General features: G+C 44.2%; 1 protein-coding gene across 3 annotated transcripts in view; it reads left to right on the plus strand.

Annotated features, from left to right (window-relative positions):
- Positions 1-6,086: 6,086 nt before the first annotated feature.
- The window catches only part of ubr3 (ubiquitin protein ligase E3 component n-recognin 3), a 111,521-nt gene continuing 91,393 nt past the window's right edge, over positions 6,087-26,214 (plus strand). For all 3 annotated transcript variants that reach the window (XM_060929990.1, XM_060929991.1, XM_060929992.1), the window contains exons 1-9: positions 6,087-6,569; positions 14,450-14,589; positions 14,697-14,849; positions 21,025-21,174; positions 21,284-21,324; positions 21,644-21,710; positions 21,814-21,944; positions 22,169-22,397; positions 25,731-25,910. In XM_060929990.1, coding sequence (XP_060785973.1) covers positions 6,136-6,569; positions 14,450-14,589; positions 14,697-14,849; positions 21,025-21,174; positions 21,284-21,324; positions 21,644-21,710; positions 21,814-21,944; positions 22,169-22,397; positions 25,731-25,910 — 1,525 coding nt within the window. In that variant the 5' untranslated portion in view covers positions 6,087-6,135. The remainder of the gene's footprint in view (positions 6,570-14,449; positions 14,590-14,696; positions 14,850-21,024; positions 21,175-21,283; positions 21,325-21,643; positions 21,711-21,813; positions 21,945-22,168; positions 22,398-25,730; positions 25,911-26,214) is intronic.

The following is a 26,214-nucleotide window of genomic DNA, read 5'->3' on the forward strand; positions in this document are numbered from 1 at the left end:
CATGAGCTCATAGATGCCCATGAATGGCCAGTCTCATTGTGACTGACATGGGATACAGATTATCTCCTCTCATCTCATTATCTGTAGCCGCTTTATCCTGTTCTACAGGGTCGCAGGCAAGCTGGAGCCTATCCCAGCTGACTACGGGCGAAAGGCGGGGTACACCCTGGACAAGTCGCCAGGTCATCACAGGGCTGACACATAGACACAGACAACCATTCACACTCACATTCACACCTACGGTCAATTTAGAGTCACCAGTTAACCTAACCTGCATGTCTTTGGACTGTTGGGGAAACCGGAGTACCGGGAGGAAACCCATGGGGAGAACATGCAAACTCTGCACAGAAAGGCCCTCGCCGGCCACAGGGCTCGAACCCAGACCTTCTTGTTGTGAGGCGACAGCGCTAACCACTACACCACCGTGCCGCCCCGGGATACAGATTATGCCACCTGGAAAACATGGCCAATTTTAGTTTGTGCCTCTGGCATCATCAGGATTCAAACTCACGATCTTGCAGCAAGAGGGGAAACATCTTTCTTTAACCTCACTCAGGAGCCCGTACTGGCTATGCTAAATCTGGGTACGGTATATTCCAACTTCACACCCTGTGTTTGTGAAACAGGCTCAATGTCCACCGTAAAATAATTGTACATGGGGGAAAACAATTACTGAAGTGAATAATTAATAGTTCACTCTTTACCTTGACTTAGATTGAGACCATACATAATAATACATTATCCACATTAAGTATTATACATAATGTATTATACTATGCATATTATACATAATAATGGCAAAAATGACTGTATAAAGTTTGTATTCAGTGGCCATCTCGGTTTCCAGAACCCTACTGAAACTTGTCTGAATTAAGAGCGGTCCACATGCACAAATCTAAGAATCTAAAAGGGGTTCAGGATGCCTCTACAAGCGTTTCCAATTACAGGAAGAGATTATGCACGTTTATTCTCATCTCATCTCATTATCTCAAGCCGCTTTATCCTGTTCTACAGGGTCGTAGGCAAGCTGGAGCCTATCCCAGCTGACTACGGGCGGAAGGCGGGGTACACCCTGGACAAGTCGCCAGGTCATCACAGGGCTGACACATAGACACAGACAACCATTCACACTCACATTCACACCTACGGTCAATTTAGAGCCACCAGTTAACCTAACCTGCATGTCTTTGGACTGTGGAGGAAACCGGAGCACCCAGAGGAAACCCACGCGGACACGGGGAGAACATGCAAACTCCACACAGAAAGGCCCTCGCCGGCCACGGGGCTCGAACCCGGACCTTCTTGCTGTGAAGCGACAGCGCTAACCACTACACCACCGTGCCACCCCACATTTATTCTCTTACAGAAAACTTAAACATCTTGATTATTTATCCAGGGTGGCACGGTGGTGTAGTGGTTAGCGCTGTCGCCTCACATGACCTGTGCGACTTGTCCAGGGTGTACCCCGCCTTTCGCCCGTAGTCAGCTGGGATAGGCTCCAGCTTGCCTGCGACCCTGTAGAACAGGATAAAGTGGCTAGAGATAATGAGATGAGATGAGATTATTTATCCAACATTAATTGTGGCATTACTGCTCATTTTAAAATCAGTATTTTGCAAGAAAACCTACTGAAAAAAATCTGTTCACAGTGAAAAGGTTAATGTTAAAATTGCATTGTTTTTTTGTGATGTAAAATAATGAAGCCAAGATAAATCATATCGGTCATTTTCCAAGCTTTCATGATTGAACAACCAACAAAATTCAAGTGCAAAACAATAATCTGATTGTATAAGTGTGGACATCCCTTAAATAGTAGTGTGTTAGCTTTTGCTTGTAATACCACACTCGTCTTTTTGGGTAAGAGTAAAAAAAAAAACCTTAAACATCTTGATTTGGTGATTTTATTCCACACTATAAAATTGTCCATAGCCCTCAAGTCATTCCACAGATTTATAACAGGATTTCTATCTGGGCTCTGACTGGGTCATTCCAGAACATTGATCATCTTTTGAAGCCATTACTCTGTTGAATTGGATTTGTGCTTTGGGTTGGTATTGTGCTAGAAGATTATTATTTTTTCTTTACCTTCAACCATCTAAGAGAATCCTGCAGGTTTTGTGCTAAAATAAATTTATATTTGGAGCTTTCCATTATTGCTTCTATTGTGACCAGAGCCCCAGTCCCAGTTAAAGAAAAACTGCCCTATAGCTTGATGCTGCCATCACCACACTTCACCATGGGTATGGTGTTCTTTGGGTGATGAGCGGTCTTGTTTTTGTGCCAAACATATCTTTTAGAATCATGCCCAAAAAGTTTTACCTCCATCTCATCAGACAATAACACATTCTGCCACTTAGTTTGGGGAGATTTAGTCAGGTCTGGACACCCCCCCCCCCCCCCCCCCCCCAATGAGAAAAGGCTTCCATCTAGCCACCCAACACATAGCCCAGATATGTAAAGAATACAAGAGATTGTCACATACAAGGAATTACCAATACTTGTCAGATGCTCGTGCAGCTCCGACAGCTGTTCATGGTAATATCACGGTTGTGCCCCATTTTCTCCATTTGTTAAGACGGCCTTTATGGTATTTCATGATACATTTAATGTGTTAAAAATTCTTTTGGGCGGCACGGTGGTGTAGTGGTTAGCGCTGTCGCCTCACAGCAAGAAGGTCCGGGTTCGAGCCCCGTGGCCGGCGAGGGCCTTTCTGTGTGGAGTTTGCATGTTCTCCCCGTGTCTGCGTGGGTTTCCTCCGGGTGCTCCGGTTTCCCCCACAGTCCAAAGACATGCAGGTTAGGTTAACTGGTGACTCTAAATTGACCGTAGGTGTGAATGTGAGTGTGAATGGTTGTCTGTGTCTATGTGTCAGCCCTGTGATGACCTGGCGACTTGTCCAGGGTGTACCCCGCCTTTCGCCCGTAGTCAGCTGGGATAGGCTCCAGCTTGCCTGCAACCCTGTAGAACAGCATAAAGCGGCTACAGATAATGAGATGAGATGAGAAAAATTCTTTTGTACCCCTCTTTTGATCAATACCTTTTGAAAACAAACAAAAAACTACAGGAACAGCTGATCATGAGACTCACTTCATTGATGACAGCTGTATGGTGATTACTTTTGAACAAGTTCCAACAACAGTCACAAGCTGCTAAGTGTATAGTTCTATATTTTGTACAAGGTCCAGGGTTTCCAACATGTGCATGGAGCACGAAGATGAAAGTAAACTAACAACCAAACTTAAACACCTCCGTTACATTATAGGCACTTAACAGATGTTCTTATCCAGAGTGACGTACAGCATACCCTGGGGAGCATTTGGGCGTTAGGTGCCGTGCTCAAGGGCACTTCAGCCATTCCTGCTGTTGCAGGGACTCGAACCGGCAACCTTTTGGTCCCACAGCTGCTTCTCTAACCATTAAGCCATGGCCTACCATGGTTATAGAACAACTTCAGGGTTCTCAATTCCCAGGTTCACATATTCTCCCCATGTCTTTGTGGGTTTCCTCTGGTTTCCTCCTACTTCCCAAAAGCATACCATTAGGTTTAGGCATACTGGTGTACCAGTAGGTGAGTAAGTTACTCTAAATTGCCCCAAAAGGAATGAGTGCATGAATGTGTGAGTACATGGTGTCTTGTAATGAACTTGTGTCCTGCAGTCTAGGGTGTATTTCCCCCATGTATAGGCTCTGGATCCACCACAACCCTGACCAGGATAAAGTGGTACCTGAAAATGAAAGAACAACAGAAAAATGATCATTGTTTTTCTATTATTATTATTATTATTATTATTCAAACTGTTAGTGCTGTCGCCTCACAGCAAGAAGGTCCTGGGTTCGAGCCCCGGGGCCGGCGAGGGCCTTTCTGTGTGGAGTTTGAATGTTCTCCCCGTGTCCGCATGGGTTTCCTCCGGGTGCTCCGGTTTCCCCCACAGTCCAAAGACATGCAGGTTAGGTTAACTGGTGACTCTAAATTGACCGTAGGTGTGAATGTGAGTGTGAATGGTTGTCTGTGTCTATGTGTCAGCCCTGTGATGACCTGGCGACTTGTCCAGGGTGTACCCCGCCTTTCGCCCGTAGTCAGCTGGGATAGGCTCCAGCTTGCCTGTGACCCTGTAGAAGGATAAAGCGGCTAGAGATAATGAGATGAGATGAGATTATTCAAACTACTGAAAGTTGTTGGGTTTATTTAAATTATATAGCGCCAAATGCCAGTTTTGTTTATTGGTTATTACATATTTGGACGTGTATGGTCCAAAAACATCTGATTTATCTGCGGTTGTATTTTACTCATATGGTATTTGTTTTTATACTTCTTTCATTGTTAAAATTATTTGATCGAAATTCTTCCAAAAATAGTAGTCTGTGTGTTGCTGCTTCCAAGTTGCTAAAGCTGCAAAGTGTATAGTTCATTTAGAACAGTTCCAGGGTTATATAGTAGAACACCTCCAAGGTTCCCAGTTTCACATGCTCTCCGGAATGGTTCGTCTAAATTGCCTCTGTATAAATGAGTGCATGAATGTGTGAGTACATGGTGTCTTGTAATGAACTTGTGTCCTGCAGTTCAGGGTGTTTTTCCCCCTATGTGTATAGGCCCTGACTCCACCACAACCCTGACCAGGATACAGTGGTTACTGAAAATGAAACAAAAACAAGAATGAAATTATTATCCATCCATCATCTGTAGCTGCTTATCCTGTTCTACAGGGTCGCAGGCAAGCTGGAGCCTATCCCAGCTGACTATGGGCGAGAGGCGGGGTACACCCTGGACAAGTCGCCAGGTCATCGCAGGGCTGACACATAGAGACAAACAACCATTCACGCTCACATTCACACCTACGGTCAATTTAGAGTCACCAATTAGCCTAACCTACATGTCTTTGGACTGTGGGGGAAACCGGAGCACCCGAAGGAAACCCACGCAGACACGGGGAGAACATGCAAACTCCATACAGAAAGGCCCTCACTGCCTGCTGGGCTCGAACCCAGGACCTTCTTGCTGTGAGGCGACAGTGCTAACCACTACACCACCATGCTGCCCTATTATCTCATCTCATCTCATCTCATCTCATCATCTCTAGCTGCTTTATCCTGTTCTACAGGGTCGCAGGCAAGCTGGAGTCTATCCCAGCTGACTATGGGCGAGAGGCAGGGTACACCCTGGACAAGTCACCAGGTCATCACAGGGCTGACACATAGACACAGACAACCATTCACACCTACGGTCAATTTAGAGCCACCAGTTAACCTAACGTGCATGTCTTTGGACTGTGGGGGAAATCCACGCAGACACGGGGAGAACATGCAAACTCCGCACAGAAAGGCCCTCACTGCCTGCTGGGTTCGAACCCAGGACCTTCTTGCTGTGAGGCGACAGTGCTAACCACTACACCACCGTGCCGCCCTATTATCTCATCTTATCTCATCTCATCTCATTATCTCTAGCTGCTTTATCCTGTTCTACAGGGTCGCAGGCAAGCTGGAGTCTATCCCAGCTGACTATGGGTGAGAGGCGGGGTACACCCTGGACAAGTCGCCAGGTCATCACAGGGCTTACACAGAGACAAACAACCATTCACATTCACATTCACACCTACGGTCAATTTAGAGCCACCAGTTAACCTAACCTGCATGTCTTTGGACTGTGGGGGAAACCGGAGCACAGAAAGGCCTTCGCTGGCTGCTGGGCTCGAACCCGGACCTTCTTGCTGTGAGGCGACAGTGCTAACCACTACACCACCGTGCCACCCCATAATAATAATAATAATAATTATTATTATTATTCAAACTACTGAAAGTTGTTGGGTTTGTTTAAATTATATAGATCCAAATGTCAGTCTTGTTTATTACATATTTGGACGTGTGTAGCTCAAAAACCTCTGATTGTATTTACTCTTATGGTATTTTTTATACTTCTTATGTTGTTAAAATTCATTACTAGAAATTATTCCAAAAATAGTAGCCTGTGTGTTGTCATCTGACCTGCACGGCCATGTGAGATCAGCAGTGTCCCGACCCTTTCTCATTTACTACTAGGCTGTGCTGTCAGTTCGGCAAAGCGCGTCATGATATCGCGAGAAAAACCGTGAACATAGCAACAAGACAACCAAAATAAATTCGGAAAACAGTTCGGAGAGAATGATGGCGGCGTTGCTGCTACGCCGGGATAAGAAAGCTACAGCCGCGCATTTAAAGGCAGATCTTAACCGGACTGACAACAGCTCTGGGGTCCGGCAACTTCAGGAACTGCTGGATAATGTTCTCAATCCGGAGAAACCGGCCGCGGACACCGAGGCCCTGGACTGGTGTAAATATCTGTTGGCAGGAGGGGATGGGTTCGAGGAGTTCTGTAAAACCGTCCGCTCTTACGATAACGCTACGCTGTGCGGATTGGTCTGGACTGCTAATTTTGTAGCATATCGCTGTCGGACCTGTGGCATTTCGCCCTGCATGTCACTCTGCGCTGAGTGCTTTAACAACGGCGACCACACGGGCCACGATTTTAATATGTTTAGGAGTCAGGCTGGCGGGGCCTGCGACTGTGGAGACGGTAATGTCATGCGAGAAAGTGGGTAAGTTCATTTGCTTGGTAGCTACAAGCTACTTACCTAACTAGCTGTGTAGCTAGCCATTTTTTTTTTTGTCATTAGCCACCTGAGGTAGCATTAACAGCTGATATGACCGGTCTGTCTTGTTCGTTTTGGGATAATTACCTTTAACTCGACACATGTCATGATAACCGTAATGTGGAATAAAAACAAACGGGCTGATTAGCAAAATGCTAATTAGTAGCGCTATCTCCAGGCTCCTAGCACGGCAACACAGCTAGCTTAGCTTAGCTTAGCTGCACGCCTTACTGAGTGTCAGTGGTTTATTTTTAACCACAGAGAGCCTCCCTGACATCGCTTGCCTTTTTCTTCCTTGCATTTAAAACAAAAGAGCTCTACTTTGGCTGTTCCCTGTTTATGTGGACTTGAAGCACAGTGCTTTTGCTCTGTGTAGTTTCCCCCCTCCGTCTCCATAGTATTCTGGGAAACTAATGACCCTTGCCCATTGAAATGTGTGTGGCTTTTTTTTCCCCTTCATGAAGTGATTAGTAGTGGCACTAACTGCGCTGCTCATTTCCTCGGGATGACTTGATGCTTCAGCCTGCACTTTCAGTTTCATGACCGAGTTAAGACAGCTTTGTTATTCCGTCCATGTAGAAGGAGACAAACTTTTTGACAAAGTCCGATCTGTTCTCACATACAAAGAATTTGTGATTAAAAACAATTTTAAAAAGACAAAAGTAGTAATATATCCATCTGTTATCTCATCTCGTTCTCTCTAGCTGCTTTATCCTGTTCTACAGGGTCGCAGGCAAGCTGGAGTCTATCCCAGCTGACTACGGGCGAAAGGCGGGGTACACCCTGGACAAGTCGCCAGGTCATCACAGGGCTGACACATAGACACAGACAACCATTCACACTCACATTCACACCTACGGTCAATTTAGAGCCACCAGTTAACCTAACCTGCATGTCTTTGGACTGTGGGGGAAACCGGAGCACCCGGAGGAAACCCACGCGGACACGGGGAGAACATGCAAACTCCGCACAGAAAGGCCCTCGCCGGCCACGGGGCTCGAACCCAGGACCTTCTTGCTGTGAGGCGACAGCGCTAACCACTACACCACTGTGCCGCCCCCATCTGTTATCTGTAGCCTCTTTATCCTGTTCTACAGGGTCGCAGGCAAGCTGGAGCCTATCACGACTGACTACGGGGGAAAGGCGGGGTACACCCTGGACAAGTCGCCAGGTCATCACAGGGCTGACACTTATGGCCCTTTTCCACTACCCTTTTTCAGCTCGCTTCAGCCCGACATGGCTCGCGTTTCGACTACCTTAGAGCAGCACGACTCAGCTCGCTTCAGCCCTGCTCAGCCCCCAAAACTCGCACGGTTTTGGAGTGGGGCTGAAGCGAGCCAAACCGAGCCGAATGAGGCTGGGGGCGTGAGGAGACACTCCCCTGTGCACTGATTGGTGAGGAGGAGTGTCCTCACACGCCCACACACGCCCTGCGAGCACGCTGGGATCTGTAAACACCGTAAACCCAAGAGAATTTCTGAAGCCTTATGCGCCTCGCCTCATCTATACGCTCTTGCCAGTATCTGTTGGCGTTGTCGGTGACAACAAGCCACAGCACCAAGACCAGCAACACTAACGACTCCATGTCCTCCATGTTTATTGTTTACTATCCGGGTCGTGAGACTACCGCTTAAAAGGTCACTGATGTCACTGTTTGCGCCGCCTAACGACATCACGTGACGTCCACCCACTTTCGCTAACTCCACCCAATGTGTCCACCCACTTCCAGCCAGCACGGTTCAGCGCGGTTGTAGTCGAAATGCAACTCCAACAGCCCCACTCAGCTCGACTCAGCCCAACTCAGCACGGCACGGCTCAGCCCAACTCAGCCGCGTTGGTAGTGGAAAAGCGGCAATAGACAAACAACCATTCACACTCACGTTCACACCTACGGTCAATTTAGAGCCACCAATTAGCCTAACCTGCATGTCTTTGGACTGTGGGGGAAACCGGAGCACCTGGAGGAAACCCACGCGGACACGGGGAGAACATGCAAACTCCACACAGAAAGGCCCTCGTCAGCCACTGGGCTTGAGCCCAGGACCACCTTGCTGTGGTGCAACAGTGCTAACCACTACACCACCATGCTGCTCAAAGTAGTAATATATCCATCTATTATCTGTAGCCGCTTATCCTGTTCTGCAGGGTTGCAGGCAAGCTGGAGCCTATCCCAGCTGACTATGGGTGAGAGGCGGGGTACACCCTGGACAAGTTGCCAGGTCATCGCAGGGCTGACACATAGACAAACAACCATCCACACTCACGTTCACACCTACGGTCAATTTAGAGTCACCTGTTAACCTAACCTGCATGTCTTTGGACTGTGGGGGAAACTGGAGCACCTGGAGGAAACCCACGGGGAGAACATGCAAACTCCACACAGAAAAGCCCTCACCGGCCACTGGGCTCGAACCCAGGACCACCTTGCTGTGGGGCAACAGTGCTAACCACTACACCACCATGCTGCTTAAAGTAGTAATATATCCATATATTACCTGTAGCTGCTTATCCTGTTCTACAGGGTCGCAGGCAAGCTGGAGCCTCTCCCAGCTGACTATGGGCGAGAGGCGGGGTACACCCTGGACAAGTCGCCAGGTTATCGCAGGGCTGACACAGAGACAACCAACCATTCACGCTCACATTCACACCTACGGTCAATTTGGAGCCACCAATTATCCTAACCTGCATGTTTTTGGACTGTGGGGGAAACCAGAGCACCCAGAGGAAACCCATATGGTCACAGGGAGAACATGCAAACTCCGCACAGAAAGGCCCTCGCCGGCCACTGGGCTCGAACCCAGGGCCTTCTTGCTGTGGGGCGACAGTGCTAACCACTACACCACCATGCTGCCCAAAGTAGTAATATAATAAATTTAATTTAAAAAAAGAAGAATCTAAAATATCTCATCTCATTATCTCTAGCTGCTTTATCCTTCTACAGGGTCGCAGGCAAGCTGGAGCCTATCCCAGCTGACCACGGGCGAAAGGCGGGGTACACCCTGGACAAGTCGCCAGGTCATCACAGGGCTGACACATAGACACAGACAACCATTCACACTCACATTCACACCTACGGTCAATTTAGAGTCACCAGTTAACCTAACCTGCATGTCTTTGGACTGTGGGGGAAACCGGAGCACCCGGAGGAAACCCACGCGGACACGGGGAGAACATGCAAACTCCACACAGAAAGGCCCTCGCCGGCCCCGGGGCTCGAACCCAGGACCTTCTTGCTGTGAGGCGACAGCGCTAACCACTACACCACCGTGCCGAATCTAAAATATACAAATTTGAAAAGTGGACATATTTAAGGCGTATGTCCCTGGGTTGTTTTGAAGTCCAAGCTGAACTGTGTATCCCAGAATGGGCAAAGATGGGACACAGGATGAAGATGAAGAGTCATCACATGAATGTGTGAGAAGAGAATATGTGTAGTGGGTTAAATAAATCACCAAGCTGTACAGTGAGTACTGCAATGTGCAATAAAGGTTCACAGAATGGAGATGCATGACATGACTATGAATTGTGCAAAATCGCAGTTCAGAGAGGAAGTGTGTTAATGCCACAGGTTGAAAGTGTGAAGTTCAAGTCAGTGGGGGGTCTTCTTCCTCCTTATCCAGCATTGTTGCCAGGTCAGGGTGCATGTGGACCGTCTTGATCTACATGCCATTACATTTCATGACATTGAGCAGGCACTCTTATCCAGAGTGATGTGTAAAGGTCAGGTACATGAAGTGCTGAACTTCTAGACAAGAAGTTCTAGTGCCAACTTAAGTGACAGCAGTAACTGGTGTAATATGCTGTTGAGATACCAATATTCAAACAGTCAAGGAAACAAACCAACCATATAAATTACAACTAAAATAGAATTCAAAACAGCTAACCCCAGGCTAGACCATACGCAGTCTGGGTTGGTCTAGACCAAAATGCAGTTACACAATAGGCAGGGGAGAGGTGCAGCTTGAAGAGGTGAGTCTTCAGTCTGTGCTTGAAGGTGGTCAGGGAGTCAGCAGTTCTGACCTCAGAGGGAAGGTCATTCCACCAACGGGGAACCAGGACAGACCGTAGTCTTGAGCGGGCTGGGCAGGAGCAGAGAGGAGGACGGGCCAGGTGACCAGTGGCGTGTTATATTAATTAGAGCATAGTTTTATGCTGGATGCCCTTCTTGCCACAACCTTCCCATTTCTGGGCTTGGGGAAACAACCATTCTCACACACATTCGCACCTATGGACAATTTAGAGTAGCCAGTTAGCCTAATTGCATGTCTTTGGACTGGGGGGGGGGGAAATGGAGCACCCAGAGGAAACCCCCACAGACACTGGGAGAACATGCAGACTCTACACAGAAAGGCCCTCATCAGCCACTGGGCTTGAACCCAGAACCTTTCTTGCTGTGAGGTGACAGTGCTAACCACTACACCACCGTGCTGCAGGTTAGAGTCAGTGGGGGTTTCTGACCTGACTAAGGTCAGCTGCAGTGGGAAGAAAGCTGGCCTTATGGTATTAGGTTTTGGTTCTAATGGACCTCAACCTCCTACCAGAGGGGAGTGATTCAAAAAGTTTGTGTTTGGGGTGAGAGGGGTCGGCCACAATCCTTTCTGCTGTCCTCAGGGTCCTGGACTCGTACAGATCCTGAAGAGATGGAAGGTTGGAGCCAGTTGTCCTCTCAGGAGAACGAATGATACGCTGCAGTCTGCCCTTGTCCCTGGCAGTGGCCGCAGCATACCAGATGGTGATGGAGGAGGTGAGGAGGAACTCTGATGGCAGTGTAGAAGTGCACCATCGTTGTCGTTGGCAGATCAAACTTCAGCTGCTGCAGGAAGAGATGGGATGATGGTGTTGAAGGTGGAACTGAAGGCCACAAACAGGATCCTAGCATGGGTTCGTGGGGAGTTCAGGTGCTGGAGGATGAACTGAAGAGCTGTGTTGATAGCATCGTCTATAGGCAAACTGCATGGGGTCCAAGAGTGGGTCACTGATGGCTTTAAGGCAGTAAAGCACAAGGCGCTCAAAGGATTTCATAACCACAGAAGTCAGGGTGATGGGTCTGTAGTCATTTAATCTTGTGATCCTTGGCTTTTTGGGGACGGGGATAATGGTGGAGGCCTTGAAGCAGCTTGGCACATGGCATGATGTCTCCAGTGTTCAGATGACTGAACACTGGAGACAGCTGATCAGCACAGTGCTTCAGAGTAAATGGTGAGACTGAGTTGGGACCTGCTGCTTTGCAGGGGTTCAGCTTCTTGAAGAGCTTGTTGATGTCCATCTCCAGAATGGAGAGTTGAAGCTGTGGTGGTGGGTGGATGAGCCTCCGGGTGAATGGTTGTAGAGGCCCCGGCAGCAGTAGAGGTGGTGGGCTGGAGTGTGGAGTCATGGGGGATGATATCAGAATAGTCCTATTGTCTTTTAAAGCGACAGTAGAACTTGTTCATTTGGTTTGCCAGGCGCAAGTCGTTAACAGAGTGGGGGGTTGAAGGTTTATAGTTTGTGATCTGTGTGAGCCTTTTCCAGACAGACGTAGAGTCATTGGGCAACTCCAACACCAGTTCTCAGCCAGAGTACAGTCTTTTAGCTTCTCTCACCACCTTGCTAAAACTGTTCCTTGACTCTTTAAACCTGTTCCCACTTCTGAACGCTTCTTCCTTTTGCAACCTTAGCTGTCTGAGCTTGTTTGTGAACCAGGGTTTGTCGTTATTGTAACTTGCCCTGGTTCATGATAGAACGCAGCAGTTCTCACAGAAGCTGATACTGGACGTCACAGCCTCTGTGTACTCATCCAGACTATCGGTAGCAGTCCTGAACACATCCTGGTTTGTACAGTCCAAGGCCTTTGTGCAGTTTATTATTAAAAAAAAGTGAAAACGGTCTCCTCTTGCGGTGCCCTCAGCCGAGTCGCACGCCTGGAGCCCCAGTCCTGTCGCTCAGCCATGCTGGCTGCGCCCACGTCCCTTTTCAGGGTGTTGACGAGAACAGTCTGGGAGCTGATAATCCCTGGCTGTAGGGCAAATTAGGAAAAGTTACAGTGCCAATAGACAGCAAGATGCAAGTCATTAAAACATTCTATGCAATAGGTACAACACAATATAACAAGTGCATCACAGTAACAAGAAATGGTGTGTAATGTGTAAAGTCTTATCACCACACCTAGCAGCATAGACCTTTCCATATATTTCTTTCTTCTTGATCGTAGCAGTATCACACGGACTCTGTGTGTGTGTGTGTAATTTAATTCAGGATCTCGAAGAGTAGGATTTTTTTTTTTATTTACTGATACTGCTTCTGTAACCTTAGCTTATCAGCCATGAGTTGAAATAATACTTTTTGTTACGCTTGTGTTATGACAATTTAATTCTAATTGCACACCATTATGTCCATAACATAATTATAGCAGATTAAAGTATCGTTGACTGCTACATGATGTTAACAGGGTAACTGAGGAGGAATAATGTCTGCGCTGCTTCTTACACTGAACAACTGATAAAGGAGGCAATGTCTTAATCATTTTACACATGTTTTGCTGCTGTTTTTGTATTTAGTATTTAAACTTGTGCGTAATGATTGAGTTGCTTTGTTAATTTGTGTTTTTTGTGTGTATTATGAAGGCACTGATGATATCTGTTCTCAGTGTTGTGATTTAATGCATGTTGAACAGAACAAATTACCTTAACCAGTGCGATTGTACAACATCACGGCTGTGGGAAAGGTTATGTTTAACGTCTAGGACTCGCTTAGTCTACTTGAGAACTGACAGACTTCGGGAGTGACGTGATTTTGGGTATCCTGTCAGTTGTCGGTCGATACGATGCATGATAATTTCTGTAATATAAGTGAGTTATATTAGTGACTGCCACTTGGTGCTCGAGGATTTTATCACCAATCGCCACATTTGGTTTCTCGCTTCAAGCTTTTGCAAAAACTCGGAGCGCATCCATTAAGCATGCAAAGCCCATCTCAGTCATGTAAGGATTCAAACACAATGGAAAATAATGACGTGACTTGATTTATTTTCCAATAAGCGCAAGTCCCAAAATGTGTTATATCAAGTTATTTGCTGAAAGTTTATTAATAACACATGATTTTATTTATTTTTACATATTTAACTATGGCGGCACGGTGGTGTAGTGGTTAGCGCTGTCGCCTCACAGCAAGAAGGTCCTGGGTTCGAGCCCCGGGGCCGGCGAGGGCCTTTCTGTGTGGAGTTTGCATGTTCTCCCCGTGTCCGCGTGGGTTTCCTCCGGGTGCTCCGGTTTCCCCCACAGTCCAAAGACATGCAGGTTAGGTTAACTGGTGACTCTAAATTGACCGTAGGTGTGAATGTGAGTGTGAATGGTTGTCTGTGTCTATGTGTCAGCCCTGTGATGACCTGGCGACTTGTCCAGGGTGTACCCCGCCTTTCGCCCATAGTCAGCTGGGATAGGCTCCAGCTTGCCTGCGACCCTGTAGAAGGATAAAGCGGCTAGAGATAATGAGATGAGATGAGATGAGATATTTAACTATAGTGTCCCTGCCATATAATTTTTAAATATGAAATGTCCTATACAAGTTCTGTGAATGAACTAGTTACTATAGAAATAATACATTAGACTAAGTACGTTTATTTTAACCGGTCACTTTTATAGTAGCATTACTACTATAGAAAATTGGTCAAGACCTTTTTGAGGAATTCAACACACTGTGGAATAACTAACTTCATAATTTTACACACCTGAAGGAAAAAAAAAGAACTTCACATGCATTGTGCTTTTTATCAATTCTTTTTCCTGACATTTAATAAAAAGTGCAGTTAATTATATTCTATTTAAAGAGGTTTTCTTGATACTTGGCAGGTTTTGCAGAAGGCATCGGTTAAGAACTGGGGAGAATGTTCCATCAGTCCCTAGAGATCTGCTGCTTATGTCTGAGATGGTTCTTCCTCGTTTTATCATCAGTATAATACAGTACCTGAGAGATGGCTACACAGAGTCAGGTGAGGTGCATTAGTCAAATTCTTGCACTTGCAAAACAAATGTATGTTTAAAAAAAAAGTTAAGTATAAATGTCTGTGAAATAAACCATGTTGCTACTGTGTTCTAGAAACTACTACAGACAGAGATCTGCAGAAAGTCCTTCAGCAGCTGGAGCCCCAGATCTCTTTTTTGGAAGACCTCACTAAAATGGGTGGAGCCATGCGCACAGTCCTCACAAAGATCTTAACCAATCAGCAGACCTTTAAAGAACTGAGCATGGGTAGGCATGTCCAGTTAAGCAGAACGTTTTGGTTTTATGGATGTCTTGAGTTGGGCTTGCACTGTGTGACGAGAAGTCTTTATTTAAACGCTGCTCACACCACAACACTTAGGGCGTATTCACACCTACGTTGTTTGGTCCGGACCAAACAAACCAAATTTCCCTTGGTCCGGACCTTTTGGGTTGGTCTGAATACAAACCACCGAACTCTGGTCCGGACCAAACAAGCGGACCGAGACCGAGCTGCAAGGTCGGACTCGGTCCGGACCAAAGGAACCCTGGTGCGGATCTTTTGGAGGTGTGAAAGCAGACCGGACGTAATCCGACAGTTTTGCTTTTTTGTACCTCGGGAGCTTCCGTCGTTTGTCGAGCATTATGGGAAACAGAGTCTTGACACTCCACCGCAAAGTGCAAACACTGTTTCGGTTGTCAAGGGAACCTTACAACAGTCGTTCAGTCATTCAGACCAGTGGTAGGCTAGACTACAGAGTACAAAAAATGAGTAGGGGGCAAACGTGGGCCGAGGAAGAAACGCGTACCCTTGTGGATATATGGGCAGATGTCCACATATCTGAGCTTTTGGAGAGAACACACAAAAATGCCGACGTGTTTGCTGTATTCAGTGAGAAAATGAAGGAGAAGGGGTTCACGTGCTCCCCAGAACAATGTCGGCTAAAAGTGAAGAAACTCCGTCAGACCTACATTAAAATCAGGGACATTCTTTCAAAAAGTGGCGGTACTAGCGGCGCAAAAAAGAAATTCATCTATTACGATGGATAAGGCGAATATCCCGACACATACCTCCTCCGTCTTGCGTGAAGAGCCAGAACTGTCACAACATGATGTGCGCTCATCAGCGCTATCCTCCGTAGCCGCCTTGCCCTTTGAAGTCGTCGTTGATAAATTACTTGTACAACAGCATAGTAATCGCACAATTGTGAAAACAGTAAAAACTGGAAAAAACATATAGCTTTGACATTAAAAAGAATAACAGCACGGAAAGCCTCCATGACTACTTTTGAACTTAACGCTTTGTGCGCGTGTCGTCTCTGACCAATAGCTGAACGACCTCAGGGCGCGTGGCTTTGTTGACAGATTTTGGTCCGCTTACTAAAATGTACAGTGTGAAAGCGAACCGCACCAAAATGGAAAAAAATAAAACATTTGGTTCGGACCAAAGCAAGTGAACTATCGAACTATCCTGGTCTGAATACACCCTTAATCTCTCGACACAGCGGTACGTTATCTAAAGATGCTCACAACACAAATATGGACACAAAGGAGACTGTTGCTACTCATCTAACAGGTCTACAGGCTTCTGTCACATGCATCCATTCATTATCTGTACCAAGAGACGTGGTACATTCTGGGCAAGTCACCAACCGTTCACGAGACCATTCACGCTCTCAGTAGACCTAACCTGCATGCCTGTGGACATTGGGAGAAAACCCATGTAGGCATGGGGGGAGAACATGCAAACTCCACAAAGAAGGGCTCCAGTCAGCTGCAAGGTTTGAACCCAGAACCTGCTTGCTGTGAGGTGATAATGCTACCCACTGTACCATTGCACCACCTGGGCTTCTGTAATATCAGCATTGCAAAGGCCAATATTGTTATTAGGATTAACAGATGTGTAGCCAAATCCTCAAGCATTTCATAATCAGAGACTCAGATTGTTTTGCAGGTCAAGGGGCCCACAGGGCCCCTCCTGGGGGAAAAACCAGGGGCCCATTTCTACAATGGGGGGCCCAGTGATTATCCTTCAGTTGAAGCGAACCTAGTGAGCGAAGCGAGCCCAATGAACAGCTGGGGCAGCCCAGGGGCTGTTTTTTTTTCTTCTCAATTCTTTTTTTTTTTGGTATTAGAAGCCATATGAAGCAGTGTAGATGACAAAAATCAATGCTTCAACCAAATATATTGAGATATTGTTTAATCAGTGGCAATATTTTGGAATTCAATCACAGGCCACTATATATCACCATCTATATTATCTCATCTCATTATCTCTAGCCGCTTTATCCTGTTCTACAGGGTCGCAGGCAAGCTGGAGCCTATCCCAGCTGACTACGGGCGAAAGGTGGGGTACACCCTGGACAAGTCGCCAGGTCATCACAGGGCTGACACATAGACACAGACAACCATTCACACTCACATTCACACCTACGGTCAATTTAGAGTCACCAGTTAACCTAACCTGCATGTCTTTGGACTGTGGGGGAAACCGGAGCACCCGGAGGAAACCCACGCGGACACGGGGAGAACATGCAAACTCCACACAGAAAGGCCCTCGCCGGCCCCGGGGCTCGAACCCGGACCTTCTTGCTGTGAGGCGACAGCGCTAACCACTACACCACCGTGCCGCCCCCTATATTATCTCCTCCTTGTAAATTATAATTTATTTTATTAACTTGTTTTCAGTTTGGTGTAGGTCTATAGTAGTAGTAGTAGTCACCAGTAGTTGTAGTAGTTGATGTTGCAGTAGTAGTTGTTGTTGTAAATCTAGTATGACTAATTACCTTGGGTATCAGTTTTTTCAGGTGAATGTACTCTCTTTCTGCCGAAGAATGACAAAATAGATGTATTTTTTCTTTTTTTCTTATCCATGTTTTCTTGTCTCTTTCGAATATTCGTACATAGACCGTAAGACACCACCTAGCGAAAAATCTTGCACAAATATGTGATTTATTTAACCCACTACACACATTCTCTTCTCACACATTCATGTGATGACTCTTCAACTTGGATCAGGTTTTACTCGCTTGGGACGCTACAAACGGGGTGGTGTAAATACACGAACGGGTCCGAACAGGTCCGACGTATATTCAGTATGGCGGTGGTCAAAACAAATTCATCCAATGCTGAAATCTGTTGAATATCCAGATAATCCAGATAATTATGTTGGAAGTTGCATATTTGTGCAAGATTTTCGATATTGAGACCATGAAGTCAAGTAATACCAGTCCCCCCAGGATTTCGTGGGCCTTTTTTGTGATTGTTGTGGGCTAAAATGTCTGATGTTGCGGGGGTTTTCCAAAAAATTGTGATGTTTTTGTTGCGATTACATTGCGGGCGGAAGTGAAAGTTGCGAGAAATTGTTGCGATTTTCTCTTTTTGTGATTAAAATTGAGTGATATGTTAAATATTAGGTTATTACTGAAAAACTATTGATTAAAAAAACAAAGACACTGAGAAATGGTCCTATAAACAACTTTACCAATATAAAAGATTACCAGGACTACAAAAATGCAGAAAAATAGGCTTTACTTATCCAAATGCACCTGTTGGTGCAAAAGTTAAAGTGCAGAGAACCTCACAGCACAACATGAAGTTACCTTAAAATATAATATAAATGCCTCAGCTTTCATGTAAGAAAAAAAAACTATTAATACTAGTACTGTGTGCAGGCAGTCTCTCCTGAAGACTAAATTAAGCAATAATTATAAACTAATAAAATAAATGGCTCAGGCTTCATAGAAGAAAAAAAAAACAATTTGAACAGAATCTCACAGTATGATGCTGAAGCTGCCTAAACAATGGAAAATAAAATACCATTTTGGCAAAAATGTTGGCATCCATTAATTTCTTGTATTAAGTAAAAAATAATGTAAAGTGCACACAGTCCTTCACTGTAAACATAACACACTTTCAGTAACAGAATTTAAGCCTACATAAATACTGACTCACACATGCTGCTTCTCTTGAACGGAAACACGGAAGTAAGCAGTGTTGCCAGATACTGCTGACGTTTTCCAGCCCAAAATATGTTCAAAACCTGCCAAAATGCACTTGTAATCCCCCAACTGGGCGGGAAACCGCCTAATCTGGCAAGACTGGAAGTAAGGCGGAAGGTAGTTTGTCGACGTCACTTCAAGACAACGCCAACGATTGGTCAAATTTGCGGGAAAGTTGCAGTGATTGGATATAATTGCAACACTGCCCTGAATTCGTGGGGATTGGTTGAAGTTGCAAATCGCAACATCGTGAAATCCTGGAGGGTCTGTAATACGCCACGAAACGTTCCAAACAGGGTATAAAATGCTCGCGTCCATATTGGCCCCTGCCCCTCTCGACAATGCGTTCATTATTCGAAATAGTGCGTCTTAGACGCGGGCGTGCCAACAATCTGAGTCTCTGCATAATGATACTTTTTTTCTTCACCAGCATGTCAGTTTGTGTTCTTGTTTACACTCCAGAAGCTTCTTGGTGTCTAAATCTACAGTGGTGCTTGAAAGTTTGTGAACCCTTTAGAATTTTTTATATTTCTGCATAAATATGACCTAAAACATCATCAGATTTTCACACAAGTCCTAAAAGTAGATAAAGAGAACCCAGATAAAACAATTGAGACAAATATTATACTTGGTCTTTTTTTTTTTTTTTAGGAAAATGATCCAATATTGCATATCTGTGAGTGGCAAAAGGATGTGAACCTTTGCTTTCAGTATCTGGTGTGACCCCCTTGTGCAGCAATAACTGCAGCTAAATGTTTCCGGTTACTGTTGATCAGTCCTGCACACCGGCTTGGAGGAATTTTAGCCCATTCCTCCATACAGAACAGCTTCAACTCTGGGATGTTGGTGGGTTTCCTCATATGAACTGCTCGCTTCAGGTCCTTCCACAACATTTCGATTGGATTAAGGTCAGGACTTTGACTTGGACGTTCCAAAACATTTAACTTTTTTCTTCTTCAACCATTCTTTGGTAGAACGACTTGTGTGCTTAGGGTCGTTGTCTTGCTGCATGACCCACCTTCTCTTGAGATTTAGTTCATGGACAGATGTCCTGACATTTTCCTTTAGAATTCGCTGGTATAATTCAGAATTCATTGTTCCATCAATGATGGCAAGCCGTCCTGGCCCAGATGCAGCAAAATGGGCCCAAACCATGATGCTACCACCACCATGTTTCACAGATGGGTTAAGGTTCTTATGATGGAATGCAGTGTTTTTCCTTTCTCCAAACATAACGCTCCTCATTTAAACCAAAAAGTTCTATTTTGGTCTCTTCCATCCACAAAACATTTTTCCAATAGCCTTCTGGCTTGTCCACGTGATCTTTAGCAAACTGCAGATGAGCATCAGTGTTCTATTTGGAGAGCAGTGGCTTTCTCCTTGCAACCCTGCCATGCACACCATTGTTGTTCAGTGTTCCCCTGATGGTGGACTCATGAACATTAACATTAGCTAAGGCAAGAGAGGCCTTCAGTTGCTTAGAAGTTACCCTGGGGTCCTTTGTGACCTCGTCGATTATTACACGCCTTGCTCTTGGAGTGATCTTTGTTGGTCGACCACTCCTGGGGAGGGTAACGATGGTCTTGAATTTCCTCCATTTGTACACAATCTGTCTGACTGTGGATTGGTGGAGTCCAAACTCTTTAGAGATGGTTTTGTAACCTTTTCCAGCCTGATGAGCATCAACAACGCTTTTTCTGAGGTCTTCAGAAATCTCCTTTGTTCATGCCATGATACACTTCCACAAACGTGTTGTGAAGATCAGACTTTGATAGATCCCTGTTCTTTAAATAAAACAGGGTGCCCACTCACACCTGATTGTCATCCCATTGATTGAAAACACCTGACTCTAATTTCACCTTCAAATGAACTGCTAATCCTAGAGGTTCACATACTTTTGCCACTCACAGATATGTAATATTGGATCATTTTTCTCAATAAATAAATGACCAAGTATTATAACTTTGTCTCATTTGTTTAACTGGGTTCTCTTTATCTACTTTTAGGACTTGTGTGAAAATCTGATGTTGTTTTAGGTCATATTTATGCAGAAATAAATTCTAAAGGGTTCACAAACTTTCAAGCACCACTGTAATATAATTGCAGAAAGTATCCCACATCCAGTAAATTACTTGCAAAAAAGTTATCATATGGTGTTTCTACTTTATCCTACTGTAAGATTTTTCAGACAAAGTTAGCAGCTGTCACGAAATGTCTAGAATGGCAGACTGTCCTGGAAAGCTAATTGTTACTACTTGGTAACAATACATGTTATGTGCTGTTGGTGTCAGACTACAGTCACCCACATCTGAACTCTGATGTAAACTATCATGAAGTTATAAAAGCTGTAATATTAAAGCAAGGGGCGTGGTGTTTTTTTTTTTTTTGGGGGGGGCACTGAAGGGAGCCATGTTTTACATTTCTTTATTTCTGTCTGACCGCAGGTCAAGAGGAGAATATGTATGCAAAGAGAAACTATGAGAAGTACCTGTCGGCACTCAAAAATTCCGGCCTGGTGTCTGTGGAGGATAAAGGGTCGGCAGGGACAACAGACTCTTCAGCTGGGGCTGGAACTGGAGCACTTGGCCTCCTGGGTAACTCTTCCTTCTTATTGGTCAGCTGCTGCTTTTATTTCCAGATGTGTTCCAGAAGATATTCTTCAAAAGCTTTTGCACAATTATTTATTATTTTGTTTTGTCTTAGGGGCCACAGCAGCAGTCAGTCCAAATGAGGAAAATAAAGAGGTAAGAATTAAATGAGTCTTTCATGATGGAGCTACCGGCTGTTTTCTCAGGAGTAATAAGATGTAATATGCTCTATGTACTGATTATGCCACAACACTCACATTCAAATTGCCCTGTCAGTGCTTATTTGCATACAAGAGAATATCATGCTGTGTTTTAAGCACTGTTGCAGCTAATAATACATTTTTATTTATTTATTTATTTTTAGAAGCTCAGTGCTGTCTAAATAAGATGTACCTTTATTTATTTATATATATATATATATATATATATATAATATAAAATATTATTATTATTTTATTTTATTTTTTTAAAACAGGAAGATCAGGATGGAGGGCAGAGTGTAGGCCAGAGGAAGAGAGTAAAGCTGAGTAGCAGTACCAAAGGTGAATGACGTCATCACACTGTTCTTGCTCTTGATTTATTATTTTGTTTAATTTATTTTATCTGGAAAGAGAGGTTTCTGATGGTTTGTTTCCTTTCTTGTAGATTCATCTATAATGGACATTCTAAAACATAAATGTTTTTTAGAGGAGTTATTGTTTTGGACTATTAAATACGAGTTTCCACAGAAGATGGTTACTTTTTTACTCAACATGTTGCCAGATCAAGACTATAAGGTACACATTTCCTACTAAAGCAGTCTGTGCGAGTTAGGATTCTTATTTATATATTTATTTATGATCACTTGGTGCAAGAGCGTATACTTCCTCAGACATGCTTTCATTTTATTGGATTACATTGCATTTTATTTTTTGCAATACTTCTTCACAGAGCAATTGGATAATGTATTATGAACCTAAGTGGCTGGCAGATTCATAAGCCATTTGACTTTCCCCTTCAGATCACTTTCACTAAAACGTTTGTCCAGCACTATGCCTTTATCATGAAGACTCTGATGAAGAGCCATGAATCAGACACGATGTCCAACCGAATAGTTCATATCAGCGTGCAGCTGTTCAGTAATGAAGAATTAGCACGTCACGTCACTGAGGAGTGCCAGCTGCTGGACATCATGGTCACTGTACTGCTCTACATGATGGAGAGCTGCCTTATCAAGAGTGAACTGCAAGGTAAACATACATGCTGGTCTTAATTTGTTGGTGTTGAGTGATGCCTACAAAGTGCACTTGCGTGATGGATTAACTGAGTCTATATAAATCTGCAGTACAGAGATGTGAGGCTTTAACAGATGATGCTGGTGATAGGTTTGATCAGGGAGTGTTTAATTTGAATATAATTTATTGTACTACAGACTAGTTAAATGCATGGCACTTTGGGGGGGGGGGACGACTCCTCGAATACCATTGTGATTGAAGTTGAACAAACTTCAAATCGGCTTTAAGAAACCATAAATATTTCTACCCAATGTTATGTCCAAGTTTTTTTTTTTTTATAATGAGATGAGATGAGACCACCCCCCCCCCCCCCCCCCCGGCAAACAAAGTTTGGGGTGGGGGTGTAGGAATCACATTGTCCATCTTATAAGTGCAACTCCTCCTAAACAGTTTGATGGATTTTGATGAAACTTTATACCGTTGCAGTATACCACCTTAAGATATACATGAAAGAAAATGATCCCAGTCCAGTGTTTCAAAGGGAAGATAATTCAACTTATTCCCTTTACATATGGCAATCCAGGACAGGCTTATAAGCAGGGGGTACTCCTATAGTGAGTTTACTCACGGTTCTAGTTAATCTTGCTGAAGTGAAGCTGCAAAGATCATGTTGCTTAAAGGGGAACTGAAGTCATTTTTAAACATTGATCTAGCCAGATCACCATATCATTCCATCTCATCTCATTATCTCTAGCCGCTTTATCCTTCTACAGGGTCGCAGGCAAGCTGGAGCCTATCCCAGCTGACTACGGGCGAAAGGCGGGGTACACCCTGGACAAGTCGCCAGGTCATCACAGGGCTGACACATAGACACAGACAACCATTCACACTCACATTCACACCTACGGTCAATTTAGAGTCACCAGTTAACCTAACCTGCATGTCTTTGGACTGTGGGGGAAACCGGAGCACCCGGAGGAAACCCACGCGGACACGGGGAGAACATGCAAACTCCACACAGAAAGGCCCTCGCCGGACCCGGGGCTCGAACCCAGGACCTTCTTGCTGTGAGGCGACAGCGCTAACCACTACACCACCGTGCCGCCCATATCATTCCAATTTAGATTAATTTCGAGATTCACCAGCTTCATCAGTGATGGAGTGTCAGTCCTGCACGCTGTGGCGTGTGCACCTGAAAGCGTGGCGTGTGCACCTGAAAGCATGCCTCAGGCTGCACGCACGTGCCAAGTAGACTCTGTGAACAAGGCACACCTGAGCTCAGTTAAGGAAGGACTGTGCTGATGCATTTGCGAAGTATTACGATATGCATGATCAAGCCTTTCTACCTGTTGTCTTGATTTCCTGTTTCACGATCCTTGTGCCTGTTTCTCGTTCTTGTCCTCGCTTAGCCTTTGTACTGTTTGCGCCTCGAGTGTGTGTTTTGTTTATTTTATTTATATATATATATAAAATATTTTATATATAAAAACACACACACACTGAGACTATATTTTTATTCTGTACTTTCTGCACATCCATCCATCCATCTCCCTCGCGTGTGTGACATGGAGATTAGGCCAAAAAAAAAAATAGTGTGTTTCCGGTAACATGAAATACTAAAATAAGGTCGGTAGGTAGGAAAGGGTTTTTTTTTTTTTTTTTTGTTCGAAAAAATTAACACAAGTAAACATCTTACAAAATAGTATTTTGGCACAGAATCCTTTATACCACACATCATAATAAAAGTGTTTTAAATCTTTAAACGAATAAAAAAAAATATCGCGAGAGGTCGAGTTATGATCTACGGAAGCGATATTTCATGATATTTTCATGTAATAACGTGAAAACACCTTATCAAGAAATAACGTGAAAATAACGTCCTAGGCTACTTCCATTAAAAGCAGACGGCCTAGCCTAGCCTACTGTAGAACTTGGGTCGAGCAAAAACATGGCTGAATCCTGAATGACTCCTATTTGTATAAATAGGGGACTACATAGGCGGCAAAACGTAGTGTTTTTCCCTGCCATGGAAGTGCACTTGTATACTGAAAAGGAAGCAATTTGCATTACAGCCTTGAATGAGGATTCAAAATGGTGGCTCGGCTCAGTTTTCCTTCCTCCTTCAGTATACAAGTGCACTTCCATGTTTATGCAGGAGGGCTGATAGAAGTGGCGAAACATTTTACTTTTTATCATTTCTTTCACAACTTGAATGCGTTGAAACAAAAAATTATGACAAACTAACGCCACTTGCACTAAAATATCGAGGGAAATTTGTAATAAAAACTTTACGGTCGGCAATTTCGACGTGGAAATTCTCGATCGGTCGGGTTACCGGAAACACACTATTTTTTTTTTATTTGGCCTTATTCCGTATGACTTCGAACCAACGTGGAGTAGAGAAGAGTCGGAAAAACGACAGGATAAGGACTAGTCTGTCGCGCTGGTATTTACGCCATTACTGTCACACAATTAAAATGTGCCAGATCAGGCGGCTGGTGGGTTTTCAAAATAATAAATGCATGCATGCATGTATTTTTGTGATAAATACATATTATACTGAGTGCATTTCCCACATAATCCTCATTAAGGTTTCGGACAGCACTACAAAAATGGCGTCCCCACTATATAGTGCCCTACATAGTGAGTAGGGAGCGATTTCGGACACGGAAAACTTCCGGCTTGATCACGTCCGCATTCGAAAGAGGGCGTGTGCGTCTTTTGACAATGTTGGCAGATGTTGATCGCTTTGATTTCTGCTGTACGTTTTACTTCCGTCCTACGATGTCTTGCACGGGTCTCAGCGAATCTCATTTACAGCCATTGCTTTGACATATGGACTGATATATTACAGAGCATATTTCAAACACTCATAACTTGCTATAGCAGTGACAAAATAGCTAACAGAAATGCATTCCTACATTTTATAAAATGAAATAAATAGAATTTTGATAATAATTTTTGCCTTCAGTTCCCCTTGAAGGAGCCAGTTTATCAAACAAGATGGTCCACACATTCAGTCTGCTAAAAGTTGACTCAAACCGCGCAAGCAAAGTGTGATCTCCGAGTGAGTGTCATGCTTTGATCATGTTTTTGCAACTCTAATAAATTCATGAGTCCTACACTGGCTGTCATAGCTTTGCATTTGTTTGAAATGCATGCAAAATAGAAGCATTTCAGTGTAGGAAAATTATTATTGTAGATGTAAAAAAGTCCATGGTGTTCACCACATGTATTTTATATTAAAAAAAAAAAGTGAATGCGGAGGACTTGAATCATTCAGACTATCTTTTCACCTTGTAACTTGTGTATGTGGTTAAACTTTTTTTCCCCCCTCTTTTGTTGTAGATGAAGAGAACAATCGTCATGTGGTGGTAAACTGTGGTGAAGCCTTGTTGAAGAATAACACCTACTGGCCTTTAGTTAGCGACTTTATTAATATTCTCTCTCACCAAAGTGTAGCGAAGCGTTTTCTGGAGGATCACTCGCTGCTCATGCTCTGGATGAGCTTTGTCTCCTTTTTTCAAGGTCAGTTTCGTTGTAGCTTCAGTGGTTTTGGCAGTTTCAGTTTCATTGTAACACCTGATCATCCTTGGTTTTATGGAGTTTTTGTGAAATGACTTGCATATGTATAATTGAATGCCTAATTAGAGTTTTAGAGTGCCCGACGCTAATAAGAACATCTTTAAAAACTCCTTCGTCCCAAAAGGAATAAGGGCGATAAATAATACAGGGATTCTTACTTGATTCACCCCAGTCCTTTTTATTGGTTTGATTACTTATTTATTATTATATATGATATTTATTACTTTTCAGCTATTTCATTCTTTTA

The sequence above is a fragment of the Neoarius graeffei genome, chromosome 9 (assembly GCF_027579695.1).
Source record: "Neoarius graeffei isolate fNeoGra1 chromosome 9, fNeoGra1.pri, whole genome shotgun sequence".
Taxonomy (NCBI): domain Eukaryota; kingdom Metazoa; phylum Chordata; class Actinopteri; order Siluriformes; family Ariidae; genus Neoarius; species Neoarius graeffei.